Raw genomic sequence first — 17,003 nt, 5'->3', positions numbered from 1 at the left:
TCACCGCTGACACAGTACTAAAAGCTTTTTTCTTTGCCACAGCACTACTCTGCCCAAGCTGCAGAATTAGTGGCCTTGACTGAGGCCTGTAAACTCATGAAAGGAAAAAAAGTAACCATTTACACTGACAGCCTGTATGCCTTTGCAACCACACACACATTTGCCCAACACTGGAAAAATAGAGGCATGATAACATCGACTGGAAAACCAGTAACTCATGCAAATTTGTTAAAAGTCCTTCGAACCGTGCAGACACTTTCGTGTGCACACTTTCTATGGACCCTGAGCCTTTAACTCATGATGTTTTAAGGGAAATGCAAAACCAGGCCCCACAACAAGAAATAAAACTGTGGCAGCGCAATGGTGCTGTACGGACAGATGGCTTGTACACCTGACCAGCAAATAAACCCATTCTGACTAAAAATCTCTATAAATGGGCAGCAATTTTGAGCCATGAGAAGTCCCATGTCTCAACAGGAGGGATGGTGGGGTTAATAAACAAAGTATACACCACCCATGGGTTTAATTCTTATGGGGTTAATAAACAAAGTATACACCACCTATGGGTTTAATTCTTATTCAAAAAAATTTTGTAGATCGGTCAGTTTCCAAAACCTGATTATCCGTTTCAACATCTACACATGGACTTTATTGAATTAAGTCCTAGTGAAGGAAAAATATTGTCTGGTAATAGTTGATTCATTTTCCAAATGGATAGAACTATTTCCCACAAAACATCCAGATGCGTTAACAGTGGCAAAAGCTTTATGTAAAGACATTATCCCTCGCTATGGGATACCAGAAAAAATCTACAGTGATAATGGATCACAGGGTTAGTTGAGAGAACTAACGGAACAATAAAGAACAGACTAAGAAAGTGCATGGAAGAAACAGGAAGGCCGTGGACTCTGTGCCTAGACCTTGTTAAACTGCACATAAATACTAGCACAAATGGCCTGACACCCTATGAAGTGGTGTTTGGTAAACCATATAGACTGCCCTATTTTGAGAACAAATGGGAAACTGACGATGAAAGCACTCTAGCAGACTATATGAGAAAAATGCTGAAAAAACAGAAAAAAGTGACAGAACAAACTGACAGTGTTACAACTTCTGTGTCTCCACAAGAAAACCAGTTAGTTGAACCAGGGGACTGGGTTCTGATAAAAAGCATAAAGAAGAAACATTGGCATGCACCTAAGTGGGAAGGACCTTTCCAGGTTTTGCTGACCACTGGAACTGCTGTAAAGATTGCAGAGCGGAGCACGTGGATTCACTTAACACATTGCAAAAGAATCATTAAACATGACTAAGGTCACAATTTCCATTATTGCATTCAATTTGACTGTATTAGTCTGCCTCCTAGTGATCGCTTTGTGGTATCTGTTGTAGTATTGTAATTCTTCAACGACCCTCAGAGTAAGTCCGTTGTACAAAGGGGGTTGTATTTCTAGTATACAATCGTCTCAAATCGGTGAAGATTATCCACACCTCTGCCGAGGGGTCTTTAGGAAGGATTTCAATCTGCAAACAGAATGCTAACTGAAAAAGGGAAAAGACTTGTGTGGTTGGGGATAGCCATCCTAACCGTGGCAGCAGTAGTTATATGGCTATGGGAAGCTCAAATTCTTCATGGAACTAAAAGAGCCAGAGAACCAAGAAGAGTGGGCTACTACAATCCTAAACCTTCCCAAATTATGAAACTATTACAAAATCCATGTAAAGAGTCGAAAGATGACAAAAGAACTGAAGAGCTATATTTTTGTTATCAGAATAATAAGATCCGGACTGTGATTAGTTTTAATAAAGACCAATTCAAGATAGGAGGTTACAAAGCTTCTGATTGGAAAGGTTACAAATGGTATTTAGATGGCACAGGAATGAAACAGACAAGGCACAATTGGGAAAATGTGTTTGAGACAACAGATCATACGTGGAGACAAAACACATATGGTACGAGTAACATTGCCAGACAGTGGAAAGGAAAGGTGAAACTAACTGATGCCAGTAATACTATTTTCCTGACGAAAAATACCACCCATAAACCTTTTGGAAAACCAGCCAGTTTCAGAAAATTTAAAGATCCTCCCTGTCATAGTTTAGCCCTGTGTATTTGGCGCCCTCACCAGACAGATCCGTGCATTACCTTGTTTTTCTGCCCAAACCTGACAACAATAATGATGCCTGAAGTTACTTTAGGACAAAAAAAACTGTCTCTCCAATAACTCCACACATATATGTAGATCCTACTGCAGATGATTGGTTCAAAATTACCACAGGAATGTCCGGAAAAAGCAATAATTGGCTTTTAATGGTGGAACAAGCTGCTCATACTGTATCCACAGGTTGTTTAGTTTGTATGGGTCCCAGACCCTTGCTACAGGTTGTACCAGCAACAATGACTCCTGAATGTCTGACTGAAATAATGAATAACACAGTGCCTTCTGGAAACTGTACATTCTGGGACACTATTTACCCTCTAACTACTGAAGATAAAGGAAAACCGCTGTTTTCAAAACATGTGGCTCCAGGTAACTTCACATGTGTAAATAGAACTGGATCAGGCAAAAAATTAGGAAAGTTAAATGAGACCCAGTGTACAGAAATACTTTCAGTAAACATAACTTTCAAACCTGTAGCACGTAGTGACATCTGGTGGTGGTGTGGTGATAATAGATTATTTGACAAACTCCCTTATAACACCATTGGCCTTTGTGCATCTGTGACATTGATTTTGCCAGTTTCTATAACTCCACTTACAGTACGGGAATTATTGACCGCGGTGAAAAGTGTTTTTCCACACACTTGGCAAAAAAGAAACAAGAGAGCAGTACAAGGTTGGAGTGAGGACGATCCAACTTATATTGATAGCATAGGAGTTCCCCGCGGAGTTCCAGATGAGTACAAAATCGTAAATCAGATTGCAGCAGGATTTGAATCTTTTATTTGTTGGTGGTGCACTATAAATAAAAACGTAGACAGAATCAACTACATCCATTATAACGTTCAGAGATTAGGTAATAAAACAGAACAAGGTTTTGCAGCCATCCATGAACAACTGTCAGCTACCTCTATAATGGCTTTCCAGAACAGAATTGCTGTTGATATGCTCCTAGCAGAAAAAGGAGGTGTCTGTGCCATCTTTGGAGAACAGTGTTGTACCTTTATTCCAAATAACACTGCGGCAGATGGCAGCTTGACAAAGGCCCTAGAAGGCCTCCGTTCCTTAAACAGCAAAATGAAAGACCATTCTGGAGTTGATACATCTATGTGGGATGGCTTTGGAGAAGTGTTTGGAAAATACAAACAGCTAGTGGTATCAATTTTAATGTCTATTGCTGTGTTTGCAGCTATTCTGACCTTATGTGGATGTTGTTGTATTCCGTGTTTAAGAGCATTATGCACTAGAGTGATAACAACAGCCATACAGCCCGTAAAAGAGGAAATGTATGCGCTGCTTGCAACTGAAAAATCATCAGCTGATTCTGAAAATGAAGACGAAGAGACATCTCTTAATTTTCCAGACCTGTATCCTGATCCCGACGACTGTGACGACCTCTGGGTGTAACCTTTAAGTTGTGAATGAATTTATGGTTGAAAATCTGACAAGAAGAGACCGATAAAGGATGAAACATAGCTTAAAGTGAATAAACAGGAGGGTAATGTTGGATTTATTATAGTTATTCTACTTTTAATCTATATTCTAGTTATATTATGTTTCACTTATAACAACTAAATCACTATGCAATCTTATATTTTACTAATAACATTCTTGACCATTTACAATATTATATTATACTTATTACTGAAGTGTTATTTCTCCTTATATCAGAACACAAGCATGCGAGCAGTTGCAGGTTGCACCCAATTGTATCTTGCAGCTGCCTGTGGAAGATAAAGAAGTTACTCCCATAACAATGAATGCTGTTGTTGTGTATTGGTTCCCTGCCTAATAGATTTCAACTGGTTTGTTCCCCTTCCCTCAGCAGTTGAAATCCTGTGTAACTAGGGCGTTCCAATTTTCAATAAAAAGCCTGGCGAGCGGAGACTGCTTCAGAGTGGTTTGGAGGATTGTAAACTGAACAGTCTCCGAGCACTCTCCTTGCAAGATCAATTTAACTGATTCTCTGTGTCTTCTTTGTGCAGGTTGCTGAATAAGATGTTTGGTGTTTAAACCTAACACTTAGGCAGATGCAGCTGCTAATTCAGCTGCCTCTCGAAAAATTCCCTTGGTTTGCTCTATGTTACATGCTTCATCTGAATCTCTTCTGACTCGCTCAGTCTGTTTGGTTTTGTCTGGTGAATATCAGCCCAAACAGCTGATATCAGGACAATAATTGAAAGGGTGATGCGAGCACTGGCATTCTTTTAACAGCAAACTCAGCACACATGTAGAAAACATGAGTCACATCTCTTCAAGATCAAGAATTTATCAACAGAAACATCCACTATAGAATGTTTTTATCTGACTTAACACTATATTTCATACAACAAATCCTCTCTACTAGGCCAGTGAAACTTAACTAAACTACTAAGCAAAATTAAGATAAAAAAGAAGCTGAGGAACTATGTACACACATAAGAAACAAAAAGACAAATAAAATAGTTTAAACTATAATCAGGATAATTCAGTGAATCCTGGTTCACTGTAGATCCAAGTTAGAGAACCAAGGTTCATCTTAAACAATATGGAATGAGACAAGATTCGGTTAACTAATTTAAAATATTTGATATGTGTTTCAACCCATTCACACTGCAAATCTAAGTTATATAAAATATTATTTGAAGAAAAGAATATTAAAGAATGATTTGGTCAGTAAAAACCAGTAACCTTTAAGACACTTGATATTTTTAAATTAATGTTATTATTTCTCCCGGAAATGATTAAGACTCAAATTGGTCATTTAGGATTAACCCACCAAGCTAATAACTATCGGCAGGAAATGATGTGTTGAGGCACGTCCTGTTGTCAATGTTTAAAAACACACTCAAACCACATGAGCTAGCTTTGTTTCCAAGATGCTAGCAGGAGCTATGCCTGTTAGCGCCTGTTTTTTTTTTTTACCTCGGTCAAAGCTTAAAACACAGTGGGACCATTCTAAACTTTCCCTGTTCATTCTCTGCCAAACTTCTATCTTTGTTACGGTATACATGTTCAAAGTACACAGTAAGTGCAGCGGAGCTGCTAACCTAGCGGCTAAGCTAACCCAACACATAAACAGTAGAAGTGCATATGGAAAAATGGAAAAATATGATTACTTGCTATATTAATCGGGCAATTTTATGGAAAACATTAAGGGGTACTTTTCGGTCTCTAAACTGTGTCTTGGAAGGAAGTGGATGTCTCCCATCCATCCATCCATCCATTTTCTGACCCGCTTAATCCCTCATGGGGTCGCAGGAGATGCTGGCACCTATCTCCAGCATTCACTGGGAGAAGAAAACACACAGCTCACAGGGTGTTTGTTTTAAGGTCTGAAAGCTATTTTATGGTTCTATATGGGTTGACCCCCTGATAGGAAATTTGGGTGCTAAATCAGCCTTACTTCATGAAGACTCTTCAGAGAATAGTCTCCTAGTTTTGGGAGCAGATAGGACCTGGAGTCTTAGTGTCTGCGCCCACAACCCCCAAACTAATTAGAAGGGGCTGGTCAGTCTGATAAAAGATGGGTTTGCGAAGATGAGGGTAGACAAACAGCTTATAATGGCTGGGGAGAAGGACATCAGTAACATACTGAAACCAAGCTTGTAAGTTTCTTGTCTATTTGGAATTCCAAATGAAATAAATATTCATATTTTAAATGTTTGCCTCTGATAATTGTTTCTCCTTTACTACCAAATCTTGAACCGGGGTGAGACGGGCCGTGGGAAATGGACAGGAGCGGTCCCATATTAAATTTACACCAGCAAGCGGGAAAGTTCTTTATTTTATTTATTTATTTATTTATTTAATCAGGACAGTGCACATTAATGAACAATCATATACTCTTGTACAGATTGTAAATGAGCCAGATTATAGCATAGATGCTAATTTACATCTGTCGTCCTGAGGCAGGAACAATAAAAAAAAACAACAACACAAGATAACAAAATACAATATCAGTCAAAATACTAGACACACGTTCAAACAATGATATTACAAAAATAAAATTAGTGAGTGCATGACTGAGAACTTTTAAGAAACTGTTTAAGGTGCTTTTTAAATGTGCAGTAAGTGGGACATTCCCTAACGTTTGTTGGGAGGCTGTTCCAGAAGTGACCCCCTCTGACGGATAGAACAGTTTGTCCAAAGGTTGTTCTTCTGTGGGGGATCTCTAGGTCTCCTCTGGAAGAGGCTCTAGTGCAGATACGTCTGCCAGGTCTAATGTAGGTAGAAAGTGGAGGTGGGGCTAATCCATTCAGAACTTTGTAAATTAAACAACTATTTTTAAAATGGATAAAATTTTCAAACTTGAGCATATTATATTTTTCCAAAATGTTACACTGATGAAATGACAGGGGCTTTTGATCAAAGATTTTTAAGGATTTTTTGAATAATATTTCTATTGGTTTTAAAGTTGTGTCTCCAGTGAGTGAGTAGGTTGTGATGCAGTAGTCTATGTGTGAAAATATCATCGAGTGTAAGAACATTTTAGCAGAACTGATTGTCATCGATGATCTGATTTGCTTAAAGTTACGTATATTATATTTAATTTTTTTTGCAGTGATTTTGATGTGTTTTTTGAATGAAAGTGTTGTGTCCAGTGTGACCCCGAGGTATTTGAACTCTTCCACAAGCTCAAGTTCCACTCCCCCCAGGAACACATTGGACCGCTCAAGTTTTATGTATTTTTTGTGAACATCATAGAAACAGTTTTTTTTTTTGTTCAATGACAGACATGATTGAAGGAGCCAGGGCTGTATATTGTCCAGGGCTGATGTGAGGACGGACGATGCTTCCTGTGTGCTTTTAGCAGGTGTAAAAATAACAGCATCATCAGCATACATTTGGAATTGGACATTTTGACAAACATCCGGGAGGTCATTTATATATAGGGAGAACAATACCGGTCCCAAAATAGAACCTTGTGGGACCCCTGTTGGACATTCAAGGTAGGACGACATAGTACCACCAACACTCACAGATTGTTTTCTGTCGGATAAGTAAGATTTAAACCAAGCTATGGCATCATCTGCGAAGTTGAAGTGAGTCAGTTTGGACAGAAGTGCTTGATGGTCTACAGTATCAAACGCCTTCTTGAAATCCAAAAAGACTGCACCAACACAGGTGGTTTTATCAAGCAAGGATTTCACTGTTTCTATGAAGACACAGTTTGCTGTCTCTGTAGAGTGGTACTGGCGAAACCCAAATTGCATGGGGTGCAGGAGAGAGCGGCCTTGGCTAAGATGTTTGTTTAGCAGTTTGGAAATCCACTTTTCTGCAACCTTAGATACAACAGGGAGAATGCTGATGGGGCGATAGTTTGAAATATTTGTTTTGTCTCCTGATTTAAAAATTGGTGAGACTGTGGCCACCTTCCAGTCTGATGGGACAACTGCCAGTCTGATTGATAAATTGATAAGATGTGTTATTGGGCATACCAGTGTATCTCTATGGATTTTTAAAAATTGTGTGTCAAGGCCATACGCATCTTTGGCCTTTGAGGGCTTCAGGGAGTTAATGATGTTGGCCACTTCTAACTTTGCTCTAATTTAAAAGTTGGCTGTCCAGGATCTATGCATTTGCAAGCTATCTCAGAATGACTAAACATTTGGGTTATTTCATTGACAGAGTTAATGAAGAAATTATTGAATTCATTTGCTAATTCTTTTGGATTATTTAGCAGCTCATTATTAACTTTTATTTCCAATTTATCATTGTCTATTTTATTTTGTTTTCCAATCAGTTTATTAATATTTTGCCATATCATTTTGCCATTTCCGTTTGCACTTTTAATGATGTCCAGGAAGAAATTTGCCTTGGCTTTACGTAAGGCGTGAGTTGTTTTGTTTCTCATGAAGGTAAATCTTTGCCTGTCAACGGTGAGACCAGATTTTAAAAACACTTTGAGTAAAATGTCTCTTTCTTTCGTGAGTTTTTTACAGTCATTACTCAGCCAGGGTAGATGGTTTCGCTTTTTTTTTACTCTTTGCTTTTTTTTAAAAAGGTTCTATGATTTCTTTTATTTTTGAGTTAAAAATCTGGGAGTTTGTTTCAATATTATTATTAGAAAATAATGTAAACCAGTTTATTTTATTTAACAAAACGTCAAGGTTTGGATGTACATGTTTCGGAATAAAATTATGTTTATGAAATGTAGATGAAGTGAATCGTTTTTTACCTAATTTTCAAGAGAAAAGTACAATATTATGATCAGAAAGCCCCGTTATAAGGTTGTATGTTTTAATGATCCTCTCAGTATGGTTTGTAAATAACAGATCTATTAGAGTTTCAGAGTGACTTGTTATTCTGGTAGGATTTTTAATTATTTGTGTTAAATTAAAATAGTCTGTTATTTGTTTAAGTGTTGTTTGTTCCTTCTTAACCATCCAATTAATGTTAAAGTCACCCATTAAAATAATTTCTTTTGTTTTGTCACAATGTTTCAGTAGAAGTTTAAGTTGTTCATAAAAATCAATTTTTGCAGTGGGCTTTCTATATATGCACACAACAATAAAAGACATAGTTTCTGAGAGTGATATGTCAACACCTATACATTCTAAAAAAATTTCACTTGGCCATTCAATCATCGTGCACTTTAGGGTATGCCGGACATATATTAGAACTCCCCCACCCCTCCCATTATCTCTGTCCTTTCTAAATACATTATACCCAGGCATATTTACAACAGCATCAGGTGAAGTATGGGTCAGCCATGTCTCCGTGAGTCCTAAAAAGTCAATGTTGGAACTGTACAGCAGATGTTCCAGCTGTTCGCGCTTAGGCTTCATACTGCGTATATTTAAGTGACCGCCAAATAGTCCCTTTATTTTTGATGACGGGTCCCAAACTACTTTGGCCTGATTTAATGTCCGAAACATTTTGGTGGTCCTGTGCCGTTTGAACAGTGGATTCCTATGTTTTATTGGAGGTTTCTGTTGGTTAGGACAGGGAGCAGTAGTTTGTGTCAGCGGAGTCACACACTCACCAGTGCGCGCTCCTGCATCTTTCCTGCCGCTTTGCTTCTCCGCCGAGCGCGCAGTCACTGGTACGACCCTGGTCGAGCTCATCGAAAGGTCCGACCCATCGGAACCAGCATTACACTCCATACGCGGCAAAGCAGCTACTCCATGGCCGCCGACGTCTCCACGCGCGGCTCCACCAGTCAGCGACACACCTGCTCCAAGCCAGAAAGAGGCGCCGGCAGGAACCCGAACACCTGCGCCAGCGGGACGCCCCAAAGCCTCCGTCCCCCTCGAATCCAGCCCACCAGAACCAAACCAGGGCAGCATCCATGACACCGGTCCCAACCACAGTAGCGCCGACTCCGCGCGCACTCCAACCGGGCCACGAGCATGCAGCAGCCCGAGACGCGGAGACTCCACAGACGGACGCGGAAGCCCCACAGGCCACAGTCCAGGACAAGGACACTCCACAGGGCCCACAGCCAGAGGTGGGTTAAACAAGCGGTTTAGCGGTGACCAGATGTCTTGTGCGCCACTACCATATGACGCCGTCGTGTCTTCTGTAGCTTTTATGGTGTTAATTGTTGGTGGTGTTGGGCCTGGATTAAGTTCGATATCTCCAGCCAGAAGTAGAACAATCACCAACTGAGAAGAAATCACACTGTTTGGTGAAACTCTCTCAGACGCTTTGGATGGTATTCTAGGAAGCCCACTGTTGAGAAGTTTGAAGTATAGAAGATGGTGGCTCTTGATGGCTTCTGTGATTGAGCAGTTTTGGTTCTCTTGCAGAAAACAATGCTTGACAGACAGAATTGACAGTGTGGCGATATATAATATTATTACCCAACTCCGTTGTAAGCGTTTAGATGGTCGCTTAAGATATTTGGGTGGATTTAGTAGAGAGCGCACAGCTCCTGCCAAACCGTGCGTGCCACCAGCAGCCATCATGGAATCCATCTAAGTAACAAGGAACATGGATTCACACTGACATTACATGAGCGCATCAGAGTGATTGGCATATGGGACAACCAATAGATAAGGTGATACCCCGGAACTTGAGAGACAAAGAGCAGGAACAAAACTCCGACAAATCTCTGGTCCTCGGTGTGAAAAGCAATTATTGGTTTTCACCAATAATTGGTGAAAACAATTGAGTTTTTACAGGCTTCCAGCTCCCCCATATATTGATTTTTAACCTTTTTCAGAATACATAATGTATTGACTACATTCAGGATGGAAAGACAATTTTACCCAGTATGATGAAAAGTGTTTCTGGACAGGATTATCTTCTAAACCTTTAATCTAAAAACACACTGCACTTATAACCCCCAATCTTGTGGAGTGGTTGAAATACAAAATGGCAGGATAAAAATGAAGCTGTTGAAGTTTTGTGAAGAAACAGGACTTTCATAAATCAAGGCACTTCCCTTGGTTCTAATGTATGGGTGCATATGCACACGAGTAAACTTAAGTCCATTTGAGATCCTTTTTGGACAGCCAGCCAACATGAGAGAGAACCAAATCAGAAAATTAAAGAACTGCCTACCAATGTAATTGAACATGACATGTTCAATTACATTGCCTTGCCAGGACGCGAGTCACCCGGGCCCCACTCTGGAGCCAGGCCCGGAGGTGGGGCACATGGGTCCCCCTTCCAATGGGCTCACCACCTATAGGAGGGGCCAAAGGGGTCAGGTGCGCTGTGAAATGGGTGGCAGTAAAGGGCAGGGACCTTGGCGTTCCAATCCTCGGCTGCAGAAGCTGGCTCTTGGGACGTGGAATGTCACCTCTCTGGTGGGGAAGGAGCCTGAGCTAGTGAGGGAGGTTGAGAGGTTCCGACTGGAGATAGTTGGACTCACCTCGACGCATGGCTCTGGCTCTGGAACCTTGAGAGGGGTTGGACATTCTTCCACTCTGGAGTTGCCCCTGGTGAGAGGTGCCGAGCTGGAGTGGGCATACTTGTTGCCCCTCATCTTGGTGCCTGTAAGTTGGGGTTCACCCCAGTGAATGAGATGGTGGCCTTCCTTCGCATACGTGTGGGGGGACAGGTTGTGACTGTTGTTTGTGCTTATGCGCCAAATGGCAGCTCGGATTATCCACCCTTTTTGGAGTCCTTCGAGGGGGTACTGGAGAGTGCCCCTCCTGGGGACTCCCTTATTGTTCTGGGGGACTTCAACGCTCACATGGGCAATGACAGTGAGACCTGGAGGGGCGTGGTTGGGAGGAAAGGCCCACCTGATCTGAACTCAAGTGGTGTTCTGTTGTTGGACTTCTGTGCTCGTCATGGATTGTCCATCTCAAACACCATCACAAACACCATGTTGAAGCATAAGGGTGTCCATATGTGCTCTTGGCACCAGGACACCCTAGACTGTAGTTCAATGATTGATGTTGTTGTTGTTTCATCTGACCTGCAGCCACATGTCTTGGACACTCGGGTGAAGAGAGGGGCAGAGCTCTCCACCGACCACTACCAGGTGGTGAGCTGGCTCCGATGGTGGGGGAGGAAGCCGGTCCGACCGGGCAGGCCCAAACGTATTGTGAGGGTTTGCTGGGAACATCTGGCAGAGTCCCCTGTGAGACGGAGCTTTAACTCCCACCTCCGGGAGAGCTTTCAACATGTCCCGAGGGAGGTGGGGGACATTGAGTCTGAGTTGACCATGTTCCGCGCCTCTATTGTTGAGGCGGCTAGTCGGAGCTGTGGCCGCAAGGTTGTCGGTGTATGTCGCAGAGGCAACCCTCAAACACGCTGGTGGAAACCAGCGGTTAGGGAAACCGTCAAGCTGAAGAAGGAGTACTATCAGGCTTTATTGGCCTGTGGGACTCCGGAAGCAGCTCATATATGTACCAGCAGTCAAAGCGGCAGCGGCTCGGCTGGTCGCCGAGACAAAAACTTGGGAATGAGGAAGAGATCGGAGAGGCAATGATTCTAGTCCACTATCTGGTGTCTCGGGGGGGGGGGGAAGCAGTGCAGTACAAACACTGTTTATAGTGGGGGTGGGGTGCTGCTGACGTTGACGCTCATCAGTGTCGTGGTGGATTTCCCCGGAAGAGCTGGCCCAAGTGTCTGGGGAGAGGGACGTCTGGGCCTCTCTACTAAAGCTGCTACCCCCACAACCCGACCCTGGATAAGCGGAAGACGATGGATGGATGGATGGATGAATGGATGTCATTGGTAATCTCTGTTTTATTGTATTCCCTGTTTGAGTCACTCACGTATTTTTGCTTGTCCCTACTGATTTGGAAATTGATCATAATAAGTCTTTTACACCAAAAACATGACTGTTAGGTTAATTGGCTTCTCCAAATTGTCCTTAGGTGTGAGTGTGTGCGTGAAAGGTTGTTTGTCCTGTTTGTCTATGTGTTGCCCTGCGACAGACTGGCGACCTGTCCAGGGTGTACCCCGCCTCTTGTCCAGTGAACGCTGGAGACAGGCACCAGCAACCCCCGCGACCCCATGAGGGATTAAGCGGTTTAGAAAATGGATGGATGGATGGATGGAAGTCTTTTACAGATTAGACTGGTCCTTCTTCATGATGCTGCAGCCTAAAGTGAAAAAGGGGGTTGTTGGCTGAATTCCACCAAAGGGCCCTTTTCTATGTTGATGTCATTCTTTTATCATTTTCCGTTACATTTTATCATTCATTTTTTATATTCATTACAATTCATTTATCCATTTCTATCATTATACAATATAATGACTTTTATTCTCATGTAAACATTGATCTAATTTCAGATGAGTTGTCTAGTCATTAATCTTAAAAGTTACTTTTCTGATGCTGCATGATTTGATTTCTTAACACTATCTTATGAAACAAAATAAAAAAATGTTCTTCATAGTCACACCAAGATCAGTGTTGTTTGCACCTTTTTCTTTCATATAGGATGAACCACCATCTGATTAGTACCAAGGATCCTTCAAAATTAGATGGTTATGGCAATTATTAGATTCAAAACAGGGTTTTCTGGTTCAGCACCCTAAGGAAATTGAGTAAAGCGGGGTCCTTGGCAGTCGAAGGAATGTGCCTAACGGCGGAGTTCTTTTGGCACACATGGCCGAAGTCAACCATTTCCAATGGACGGTTTGTACTGAAACTGTAATTTCGAATACAATGCAAATTGTAGTTGATTGATTGATTGACTGACTGACTGATTGATTGAGCTTGGCCATGACCTGGATCTCCCTGGATCCTCCCATGGTTTTTACAACATCTTAGAGGATAACCTCATAAAGACAAGATCAATCTTCTCTATTTATTGGAAACAGTGTCTTACTCCTTTGATAATTTAATTTTGACAACAGAAGACAGAATCAAGAATCTGCTAAATAATATACTGACCGGTCCACAAAGGTACTACTATAAACAACAGAAAACAGGTTGAAATCGGTGGCAACTGGACCTTCTCTCTCTCTCTCTCTCTCTCTCTCTGACAATCAGGTTATAGAAAAAATTCTAAAATTCATGAACAACATGCACTGTGATGACGCTCTTGACCAACATTATTGTAAGTAAGAAGAAGGAAACACAGGTTGATGTATAAAATAAGGTCAAGAGCAGGTTCTATCATTCAAGACACAATGGAGCAAATATAGCTTATTTCTAAAGGGCTTGAGATAACGTGTTGTGAAGTGGAGCTATATAAGTAAAGTTAAATTAAACAAATTTAATTCTGAAAATTAAAAACACGGAAACGTACCTTTATTTTTCTGCAACAGATTCATCTTTCTTGGTTTGTTGTGAAATTAAATGGTGATCTATTTCCAACTCTGAATAGGAGGACATCCCAGGCCTCTGTTCTGACTGACAATGATGCATTGGGTTGTCTCTTCCTCTGGTAGATAACCTGCCTGGAACGAAGCCTCCCCATTTTCTGGGAAGCTCAGAACTTCTAATGGACAGGCAAGTTTGAAAACTTTGCACCTCGTTTTGACAGAAGACTGAGCGTGCATCATGAAAGGACACAGATGGACTTATATGTTCGGTGCTGTTATCATTTGCATGTGCAACAGTTTTTGGAGAAGTAGAGAGAGAAGAGGATCGAGAGATAGAACGCTGTCTGAACACAGGGGGACTTGGAAAGTTGTGGCACACAGAAGGACTTGAAGGTGGAAAGCGGACTCTTGAAGCAGGCGGTGCAATGACAGGCAGATTACAAGAGTGCATATCAGATTCCAACATTTCATTGTTTTCACATCTCTGGCTATGTGTAGCTTGAAGGGATGTTAAATCTCCTGAGCTTTGAACTACAATATTTTTATTGTCAGGGGATTCTCCTGCATTGCACAAATGAATAATCTGTCTTGCTTGCTTGTAGAGTCTTTTCGTTTCCTCAGTTTTTTCAGACATCTCTGATTCAAATTGCAGCAGCTTATGTTGCCCCTCAGTAACCCTCTCTTTTCTCATAGGAGGGGCAGGTGATATAGCAATTGATTTCGGTTTTACATTTGCTTTGTTTGGCAAAACTTCAACATTCTGCATGGCTATCTTCCTTCGCCGGGAAATCCCACTGTTCTGGTGTATGAATGGGAGACTTAGAAGTGGGTCATTGTGAATATTTTCATTTTGTAGTTCGCCTTCATCGTGTCGAAAGGAATTGTCCATTAGAACTTCCAGGGGCGGAGGTGGTAGATTATCCATGTTTAAGTCATCCCTGCCATCTGGGCAGCTCCTACTGTTGTTGCAGCTGACTATATCACCTCCAGTACTATTAACTATGTTAGACACTGCAAGATTAAAATTTTTTTTCAGCCTCATGATATGATGAGAAGTATCTGAAAGATTCTGTCCTGGCCTCCCATCAAGACCTTGGGTAAATGTATTTATGAGCCTTCTGACTGAGTGCTGCTTTAGTGGAGATTTTGGTGGTAACGGTGACGAAAATAATGAACATGGTGACATATTTGTTCTCATTTGGCTTTTGTGTACACCAGTTAATTCATTTAATGAATGTCGCCTGAGTCCATTTTGATAAAAATTACAATGAGGCCTTGCAAAGTCATTTAGTCGTTGCATTTCAGAAATCTTTTTCATTTTTTTATTTAATTCTTTCTGGCTCTTTAGTAGATCTGATATCACATTTATACCGCTGTTGGATGAAGAGTCTTCAGCTTTGGTGGAAGTAAAAAGTTGTTCATAGGTGGACTGCTGATTTCTTATAGAGTTTAAGTTCATGTAATGAAGAGTGTTACAGGGACCTGGTGGAGAAAAGCTTGACCTCTTTCTCTCATGGGAATCATTTGCATCATCTTCATGTTTTTCCACATGCTCTTCTTCCTCCTCCTTATCCTGATCTTCATCATCTTCATTACATGTTACAAAACTGGCTAGGTTATTAGAAACATTTTGAGCCATACCCCAAATATTGACTTCAGACCCAAAACTTCCAGATCCAGCACTCCCACGGTTGCATTGATGCTGTTCAGATCCTGTCAAACTCTCACTCTCTCCCCCTATACCACTGTCCTCACTATGCAATGCAGAATCTTCAGGGTTAGACTTTCTAATGGCTGTTGCCTCTATCCTTGCAAGTATATGAGCCAGCCTAAGCTCTGCAGTCTGCTTAGCTTGCAGTTTCTCAGCAAACTGTTTAGAAAGACAAGATAAATACTCTATGACCTTCTCAAGTGCAGAATCACTTAGATTCTTTACTGAGCTACTAACTTGCCTAATTTGTTCTGATCGCTGAAGCAGTTGTTGTAAAATATCTGGTGGTAGATAAAAATGATCCGCTGTAGTAGTGCAAGGTTTAGCTGACCTTACACCTTCACCCAACATCCGAGACGGTAGGGTCATGCTGTCCCCGTGCTCCTTCAGCATCAGCTCCCCATCTTCAGCCATATCTTCTAGTGCCTGATTGATTTCCTCAAAGCACAACCCAATTGCAGATATCATCGGCTGGAGGGATAGTCGAGTCTTGTTTGCCTGGTCCAGCAGCCCCAAAAGAGTTTCATATTTGGAAATATTTGGGTTCAGGAAATTGTAGGCCCCCTGCAGAGCCCTTACCACGTGTGGTGGGAAGTCCACCTTTGTTTGGTCAGTGACAAAACACTTTCTTTGCCTTTCTGTTGATCTCTTCTCGATTGTCTTCTTTTGAGTTTCCATTTTCTGAATCAAATCGGCTTGAATGAAATCTCCAAGTAGTTCCTGGGACATTTCATTTACTTCTGTTACCTTATTATCCATAGCATTTTCCGGAAACCGGTCAGAGTCCACCAGAGTCAAAAAAGATGTATTTGTATTATGCTCCTCAGTGAGTGGTGGTGATTCCTCTTCCTTGCATTGAAGTTCTACAACCGCAGGTCCACAATCTGCACCCTCTGAACGTGTCTTCTGAATTCCAAAGTTGTGTGGTTTTAAAAGTAACTTTCCTTTTGATGGAGAACAGCCCATTTTGAAGAAGCAAAAGTGTTATACAATAGAGCTGTTTAATCCAGTATTGCCTTTTTGATATCAGTCTTAAAGAAAGCTTTTGATGTGAGTTTTATGGTTTCCGCTCAAAATCCAGTTGCCAACTGTGCTGTAAGATCGAGCATAGTGAAGGAAATGACTATCAGTATTCACAAAGCAGTACAGAAAGTAAGGCGGATTGTGCAGGTGGGTGCCAATTGCACAGATGGTCACAGTAAGTGCATCAACTTATAATTAAGGACACACGCGTGCACACAGGCATTTATATCTAAGACTTTAAGCTCATTGGGTTAATCAGTGTCAAGTTTGTAAGAGCCACTGGGCTGCTGGTGCTGTTACTTACATCAGAGATTTACTCTTTATGACCTTAAAAATGCCCAGGAATACGTCAAGGGAATACATACTGAAATTTGTGTCATGTCTGTATTATACATGTTTCATCATCATTGCACCTATAAGCAAATTTTGCAACAGATTTTTTGTCTAGCT

At 41.3% G+C, this 17,003-nt stretch overlaps 1 protein-coding gene across 2 annotated transcripts in view; it reads right to left on the bottom strand.

Annotated features, from left to right (window-relative positions):
* LOC105923203 overlaps window positions 1-16,740 on the bottom strand; it is a 45,726-nt gene extending 28,986 nt beyond the window's left edge. The window contains exon 1 of one of the 2 annotated variants that reach the window (XR_004933075.1): window positions 13,804-16,740. Coding sequence is in view for 1 of the 2 variants with exons in the window: in XM_021314601.2 (XP_021170276.2) it covers window positions 13,806-16,496 (2,691 nt within the window). In the remaining variant the exon portion in view is untranslated. The remainder of the gene's footprint in view (window positions 1-13,803) is intronic. The other variant, XM_021314601.2, reaches the window with a different exon arrangement.
* Window positions 16,741-17,003: the final 263 nt, after the last annotated feature.

The sequence above is a fragment of the Fundulus heteroclitus genome, chromosome 16 (assembly GCF_011125445.2).
Source record: "Fundulus heteroclitus isolate FHET01 chromosome 16, MU-UCD_Fhet_4.1, whole genome shotgun sequence".
NCBI classification, from domain to species: Eukaryota; Metazoa; Chordata; class Actinopteri; order Cyprinodontiformes; family Fundulidae; genus Fundulus; species Fundulus heteroclitus.
This window is presented reverse-complemented; position numbering and strand designations above follow the sequence as displayed.